General features: G+C 33.7%; 1 protein-coding gene across 1 annotated transcript in view; it reads left to right on the forward strand.

Annotated features, from left to right (window-relative positions):
• LOC108575330 (nose resistant to fluoxetine protein 6) overlaps nt 1–8,147 on the forward strand; it is an 18,859-nt gene that overhangs the window by 7,838 nt on the left and 2,874 nt on the right. Inside the window, exons 2-3 of the mRNA XM_017938095.1 lie at nt 3,622–3,777; nt 6,665–6,885. Coding sequence (XP_017793584.1) covers nt 3,622–3,777; nt 6,665–6,885 — 377 coding nt within the window. The remainder of the gene's footprint in view (nt 1–3,621; nt 3,778–6,664; nt 6,886–8,147) is intronic.

Below are 8,147 nucleotides of genomic sequence, written 5' to 3' on the forward strand. Positions count from 1 at the left end.
GTGAACGAAAGCGTATGCAGAGTGTACGAGATTTTTTATTATTATAAAAATGCGATAGGAAACTCTAATTCATCCTCCGTGTTCTTCAAACCCTTCACTTTCAGTGCACTTACTTGCTTCTGTTTGTGCGAATTTATTTGAAAGGGTTCACTTTTCTACATTTTCTCAAAAATCAAATACTAAAGCGACTAATTCACTTCATATTGGAAGAAAGCTGTTTAATCAAATGTATCACTGAATATTTCACCGAACAAAGTAAGCCAAACACTGTTAAAATAACGTACCATTTAACGTTAACAAATATTAATCAACGATCTCTATTTTACTTTTAACAGAAAATCTCTATTTCATTTTCGACGACGATTTGCAAGACGATACAATTACTTCCAACACCCAAAAAGCCTTGCAGATTTTCCTCCACGAAGCTCAATGAAACAACATCGATTCAGATCCATCGAGCATAAACGACGAACATGTTTCGAAACGAAGAGTCACAGACGAGATAATACATCCGGTCCTATTTCCAGTTCGTCGACCGTCGTTGCAATAAAATTGTCTTTGGTCGTTCGGTTGCGACAAAAGTGACGGAAAACGAGTCATCCTCCCATCGCGGTTAAATTAACACTTTGAATGGACATTAAGCCGATCTCTTACGAAAACTTCTATGACTTTCGCTGTCGATTTATTTGCATGCTGCAATCTACTACGTACACACGAGTGCGTATTAAACGCGTGTAATAGATTTGCAAACTAGCGACCTAATAATTAACCTGATGTCTTATGTTGGCAAGCTGACAGGCTTCTCAACGAACGTAGCTTTGAACGTTGGATATTGGGTCGTTCAAGTTCGTGACGTTTATCGATTTGCTATGTAGATCAATATTTCAAACGTACCTGCAGATGCTGGGAATTCTGTCTTCGAACCAATGCTTCCTATCCTTTTGGCGAAGTCATTATGACATCGCTGTAAAATTTCTTCGGCTTTTTATTACAATATCTAAGTTCGTACATTCTGACGAATTTTCGTTAACTCTCTAAGTTCGGGAGTGTCTTAAAATTGTGGTAGAATATTTTTCAGGGTTGGAATAGGCTACTTTATACTTCGGATTGGGAGGCTACTCGTTTGCAATGCGTGAGAATGTGAATATCACAGGATTTCTTATAGAGTCGATATTGTCAGATTCTTTTTTACCCGCTAAAAATGTTTCAACGCGCGAAACAGGTGATTGAATCACACGTTTAACCCTTCGTGGGCAAATTTTTTTTTTCACGCTCAGTAGCAGGGTTGAATTTGCCATGAGGCGCGTTAGGCGCAAGCTGAGGCCGTATTTTAAAACCTTACGAGCAACGATATAAAAAATAACTGATATTTCGGGCATTTGGAGGATCTGAGACAATTATCGAACATATTTAAGGGGATAAAAGGGGCGCCGCGGAATTACGCGAGGACTTTTTCTCTTGGGTTTCGATTTCTAAACGTTAGTAATGGCAATACTAACGTCTGTACGAAATTTCACCCGGGAAAATGTGAAAAAAACAGCCTAGTTATAATTTCGTTTCGAAGAAATAGAAGAGTGAAATTTTCCTTGGAAACTTTATCACACTCGTTATATTTTCCATCAGATTCTCGTCTGTTTCGTGCACTGCGACATTTTTTAGTAAGCGAACAAGATTTGACAATATCCACTCTATGAGAAATAATATTGAAAAATATTTGAACAAAGAACGGAAGAAATTCTATAGTGACGTGATAATGGCTTTGCCAAAAATGCGGAAAGCATTTCTTTTAACCCTTCATTTGGCAATCTGGGTCATTGAGAGTCCTGGACGTTTAGGCGCTGTTGATTCTCTTAATTTACGAAATTCACGAAAGGATTTCTATTTACAATTTGCACTAATTTTGCGTATAACGTGTAACTGAAGCATTTTAAAAAAATATTAATTCTACGATTATAACGTTAAAAATCAACATATATAGAAACAAGCAAATTTACAGAATTTCAAAACTCCGAAAAAATATCGCTTTCAAACAGTCACTGTTATACTAAAAAATTGAACAGAAAAATTAGAATTAATTTACTTCCTCAACAGTCATCGACCATTTGATCAAATTTTTCAAATACTGTCCTATAAAACAAGTAATGTTCAACACACACACACGTATATTCTATTAAACCGAAGAATTAATAGGACAGGTAATTTAAAAGGAAAATGAGAAATTCACCAGACGAAACAAAGCCCTGCCAATTCCCGCACAGAATATTATTCCCAATTTTCATTCTTATTCACGGCGATTCCACTTCTCTACTATTTTCACATCGCGTCCTCTTTATTACACGGATCGCTCTCTGTTGAAATCGGTTCGTAGAAAACTCAACGTTGACTGATTACAATGCCCGAGCTAATTAAAAATTTATTAGCATCGGTTGACTGACTCCTTGCTTCACGGTTATCTTTCTTCACAACGATCTGTCGATCATAGATGCAACGTGTCTATGTAAATCTGTCTGTTTTTGTACGATCGTGACTCGCCTTGATCGGTTAACGGAATAATATGGTAATGATGATCGAATTGGAAATTCATGTCGGAATGGATTTTTATACTCGGCTCTTTTTATAAATACACCTGAAATGACGTTTCTAGCATTCCGCAGGCTTGTCGAAACCGTTCCTTGGATCTCGTTTCCAACTGTTATGCTCGATTATACCTTGACCTTTTCGGAAATTCCGAAATCTCTTCCGCGATGACGGCAACTGTGATGTAACATCGTCCGATCAGAGGAAAGTCACGTTTATGGAACAAGTATCTTAAAGCGTGTATCGAGTCGACGATAATGTGGCGGTTTTTTCTCTCTCTGTTTTTCGTTCAGATCGCCGATTCGAAGTAGAACACGTACGTGTGTATTGCTTCGTTGCGATACATGGGAATTTTCTAAACTCTGAGGAGAGTGAAAGTCTTTCTGGAATCGATCTCCTCTTGGTCTTGATCTCGAGGGCTGAATTTCTGATATTTTCAGGGAAGAAAGGAAATTTGCAATTTTTGATCAGTATTTTCAGGGAAGAATGGAATTCGTAATTTTTGATTAATAAATTTAGGGAAAAATGGAATTTGTAATTAACCCTTTAACCCACAACAACGTGTCAGACTCGTGGCAGAGATTTTGGTCAAGATGTGAGAAAAATAGGTATATTAGTAAGAAAAATTCATTGTAATCCTAACTTTTTTTTTAATTTGTAAAACTAAGAATTCCTGAATGTAATTAACCTGAAACAGATTAGTTTTTGTTACTTGATATGGTACTGAAACGTAAAATGGCTGACGCTTATATGCATCGTCGGGAAAGAAATCATAGGTTAAGGGGTTAATAGTTTTAGGGGAAAATGGAATTTGTAATTTTTGATTAGTATTTTTAGAGAAAAATGGAATTTGTAATTTTTCATTAATATTCTTAGGCAAAAGTGGAATGTTTAATTTTATAATGGCATTGAGCTAAAAATTTGAATTTTTGAAAAACTGAAAAATTAACTCGTTACTAATTTCTAAATAATGGTTATACACACATTTTTAGCCTTATTCGTGTAAAATAGATCGTAATCCAGGATTCATATTTTTCGTTCTAGATGAATTTTCCGAGGAAATCGATCGAGAAGCGAGAAGATTGCTGCAGATTCTTCCAGCTTACGACCCTGGCGTTGGACGAGTAAGCCCAGAATGCAGGAGGCACGCTGAGATTTATCACCAGGAGCTCGCTAAATTTACTTTATGGGCCCTTAAACGTAAGCATAACCGTGTGGCATAAGTATAGCTTGTGAAACGTAGCCCAGTAGTCGGTAATCTTTATATCTCCTCGATTTACATACCTTGTTCGATTAATTTTCAATCACCTTTCCCATTTCAAAATGGACTTTTTCATCAGCTGATTTATCAAAGGCAAGTTACTTCGTTGTGATATCTTGCAAATATAACATAATTTAACATTTAAATAAACGAACAAATCAAAATTTAACGAGTGAACAATTTTTCAATGCATAAATTACTTAATTGTAGTACGTTAATTAGTCCAATATTAATTACTCAAATAACTCGCTTTTTCAAATTAACAAGAAAGTTAAATCGACAGAAAATTTTGTCCATTTTTCAGTACTGTTAATATTTCCTTCATTTTTATTTATGTAATTATACAAATCATCGTTTAAATAATTATGAATAATAATTAGCGCTTAAACAATTAGTTAATTATCAATCGTTATTTAATTTATATAAATTATCATTTTCGTTCGTACAAACTGAACTTTTATATGAAAAACACCCTGAACGAATCGTAGAAGCTGGTAACAATTATTTCGAGTTACGAAATTTCGGTACGAAAGAATCGCAACGAACAAGAGACACATTAGGAATACATTACAAGAGAAACTTTTTCCACGCGATCATTGAATTCAAAGTAATCGAAGATCAATTGACAAATTCGTCTTGAACGAATCTTTCTTTCACAACGAGACCCAGACAAATCGATTCTCGTACGAAAAGTTCATTCTTGAACGTGAAAACGGCTTCTACTCCACACGTGCCGCGTGGCACAGTAACTTTCAAAGTAATAGATCAGACGTTCTCCAACTACTTCGTTATCGAAACATTACGCCAAAGTTCCATTGTTTCCATTTAAATTTGCTCTTTAAATCTTGCCTAAAGATTGTGTAATTTTAAACGAAATACAACTGCATTAGACATTACACAGGGAACACTTTTTTAAGAGCATCTAAATGCACTTTAATGATTAACCAACCATTTCAGTTTAAGGACCCACAGTTACTTAAATCAAAGAAAATGCTTTTGTTCAAAGTAATCTTTTCATTCGCGATATTTTCAATTTTTTTTTATAATGCAAATAACGATCCAGGAATACAAACAAAAATCAAAGGAACGAACTATTCGGTGTTCTTTTGACATCTGCAACTGTAATTTTACTATAACTGTATATCTGTCGTTAAAATTGACTTTGCATGTGTGCAAGAGCTTGTTTGGAAGGGTTAAACACACCTATAGCCTAAACTGACAACATTTCATTGTACACATACGCATAAGCTTATAGTCCATATCGATCGGATTCATTAGACGCACGTGGAAGACCATAACACTACAAGGGTTAAGTAACCTTAACTATATAGCGAGGCTTGGTGCGCAGTTTGATAGATGAACGTAATAGAATCATGGATAGCACTTCTGGAGATCGAGCATATTATCACCATAATTTCCATCTTTCGGCGATAATAGGATTATTTTCACCTTTTCTTTTGTAACACAACTGTTTTCTGCTAATTTCCATCTATAATATAGTGAGAACAGTTCTTTGCTAATTTAGAAGAATTTAGCTCAATTAATTAGTTTTTTGCCACCCACAGTATAGTAAAATTTATCAGCTGAAAAAATTTCACTAATATATTTAACCCTGTTTAACCTGTTTGAAAAATCAAATCAGTTAACCAACATATGGTAAGCTTTTTGCTAATTTAGCAAAAATTTAATTACTCTTCTGCTATCCACTTTATCGCTCAATAATTTTCACTAATACATTCAACCCTTCTAATTAAAGAATCAAATTCTCGCTATTCGAAGGAAATATATTTAAGAAAAACATTTCACAACATTGAATATATTTTAATAATCTTTAATTTTAACATTCAGTTCGTTCTCAAGATGACTATTTATACATATACGTCTTTAACATCTGACAGAATTTCACTTTCGCTTATTATACTAGAATGGACATTGAATAAACACGTGAATACATCTTTTGTTGATTCATCGCTTTCTTCCGTCATCTTCGAGAAAACCGCGTTACTTATGATGCGACGAAAAGAAACTAATATCAAAGAACTCTCACGTGTACTTGCACCTTTTAATTTCAACTTTGAAGATATTCAGAAGATTCTTCTGCTGGCCAAGCATTGACAGTACCGTCTTTCTATCAGTTTTCAAAACAAAATCGATCTCCGGAAACAAGAAGTAGTATTAACCCCTTGACGTATGATTATTTTACCGACTATCCGGGCAAGCGTCGTTCGAAATGATGGCGAAAAAGATTGGCTAGACTTAAAAGATTGGCTAGACTTAAAAGATTGACTAGACGAAAAAATTAAGTATTAATGATAATACACACTTCCGTCATAATAAACGCAGGCAGTAGTGAGCGTTTCGATGAGATCAAATCGACTGGCAGTGTTTAGGACGTGTCTAGCCCCTTAACATATGATTTCTTTTCCGACTATGCATCTAAGTGTCAGCCATTTAATGGCAGATTCAGATATTCCACAACGGCCGCAAAATTTTCTTTTTTACACATTTTAAAATTTGTTCTACTGAATTAACGTGGAAGAGTGTGCAGAGTGATAAAATTAAGGCTTAAATTAATACGGAAGTGCGCCAAAAGGCTACAATACGAACAAATTTTCAAAGCGCCAATAAAGGGTTAACTACGGTGAAAGGGTTAACTAGAACAAACCAAATCCTGAGAGTAACAAAATCCAGAGAGAATCTATCGTCGCTGATAATCATCTATAAATTCGACGTTAAAACTCAATTTTATTTTTTTTAAATCTCTCATTTGTGAAATGCATTCAGCGCATTTCTCATTTCTTTCACGATTTTTCTTTTTGTTTCAAGTGTACGACGCGACGGCGAAAATTCCGTCTGGCCTTCTGAATGGAAATGTAAATCAGTTTGGTGATTTCGACGAATGCATCGGAATCGAGGGAAGCGAAGGAATTCAAGGACAGTATTGCTTGGTGTATCTTCAATTGAGTATCGACGAGTCGCGATTGGATTTGAAACATCTTCATCGGCTGATACATTCTCATTACGCCTTTAGAAGCAACATTTCTGATGTAAGTACGTACGTATATGTGTTTGCCATATTTTCATAGCTTTCTATGGACACTGATAATACTCAAACAACGATGAATAGTCTCTCAATCGTTATAGCTTCTATATTCAAGGATGAAAGGGTTAATGAACTCTGAGTTAGATAATATTTGAAAATGATTTATGGTAATTTATGTTAATTGATTCGTGCTAATTCATGATAATTGATTCGTGCTAATTCATGATAATTTATGCTTCCATTATTGCTCATTTTACTACATTTTTCTGAATACTGAGAAAAGCGTAGGTATTAAATGAAACGAAAAATTGAATTAGAATTATTTGTGGATAATTATCAGCTTGATATAATTTCGTGTATTAATACTATTGATGTATTAACAAAAATTAATAAATTTAACATAATAATACGACTTGATATTAGCGTTTGACGTATGTATATCAATTTGTAATCTCATTGTTGCAACAAACTGTAATAAGTAGCGATAGTAAATCGATGAATAGAATTATGCTTGTTACAATTACGATGTGCAATTTAAATTTTAGTTTACACAAGCTCAATTATCGTCGACGAATTTTGAAATGATAAAAACCGTGAAAAATTTGTCAGCGAGGAATAGAAATTGGTAGAAAAAAAAAATCGATATGAATTTATGAAAAGAATATGCGTGAAATATAATATTAAAAACAACGATATCGTTCCAATTGAAATAATACTCACTTTTTCAATTTTACTTCGCAACTGGAATCTACATGAAATATTTATAATTTCCAATAATAAAATTTCATTGTGTAACTTCTTTTTTTGGAAAGTTACATAAAGGTAAATTTCATTATCGACGAAATTAATAACAGAAATGAAAATCCAATTTAATATACCAAATTTTACAATTAAATTTCTATTAATCGTTCAATATTAAGCAGTTTTTATAAACAAATGAGAATTATCTTTAAAGATGCATGAAAAATTATAAAAGCACCTTTGAATACCATCAAATTCAGAATGAAACAAACTCCGGATAAAAATTCGAAAATTATGAACAACTTGTTTCGAAAAAATTTGATACAATTTTAAAAATCTTTCAAACTACTTTTTCTAGTTTATTTAAATACGAACAGCGAATGACTCATTGAGAAACCCATTCTATCTTCAATTAATTCGTTTGGAAGGAACAAAGATAAATAAAATTTCGGTAAGGGAAATAACGACGAAGAAGCTGTGTCGAAATTCTTGAAAGTAAATGAAAATTTGTAATCAGGAAGAGGT

Source organism: Habropoda laboriosa, unplaced genomic scaffold (assembly GCF_001263275.1).
Source record: "Habropoda laboriosa isolate 0110345459 unplaced genomic scaffold, ASM126327v1 scaffold143, whole genome shotgun sequence".
NCBI lineage: Eukaryota > Metazoa > Arthropoda > Insecta > Hymenoptera > Apidae > Habropoda > Habropoda laboriosa.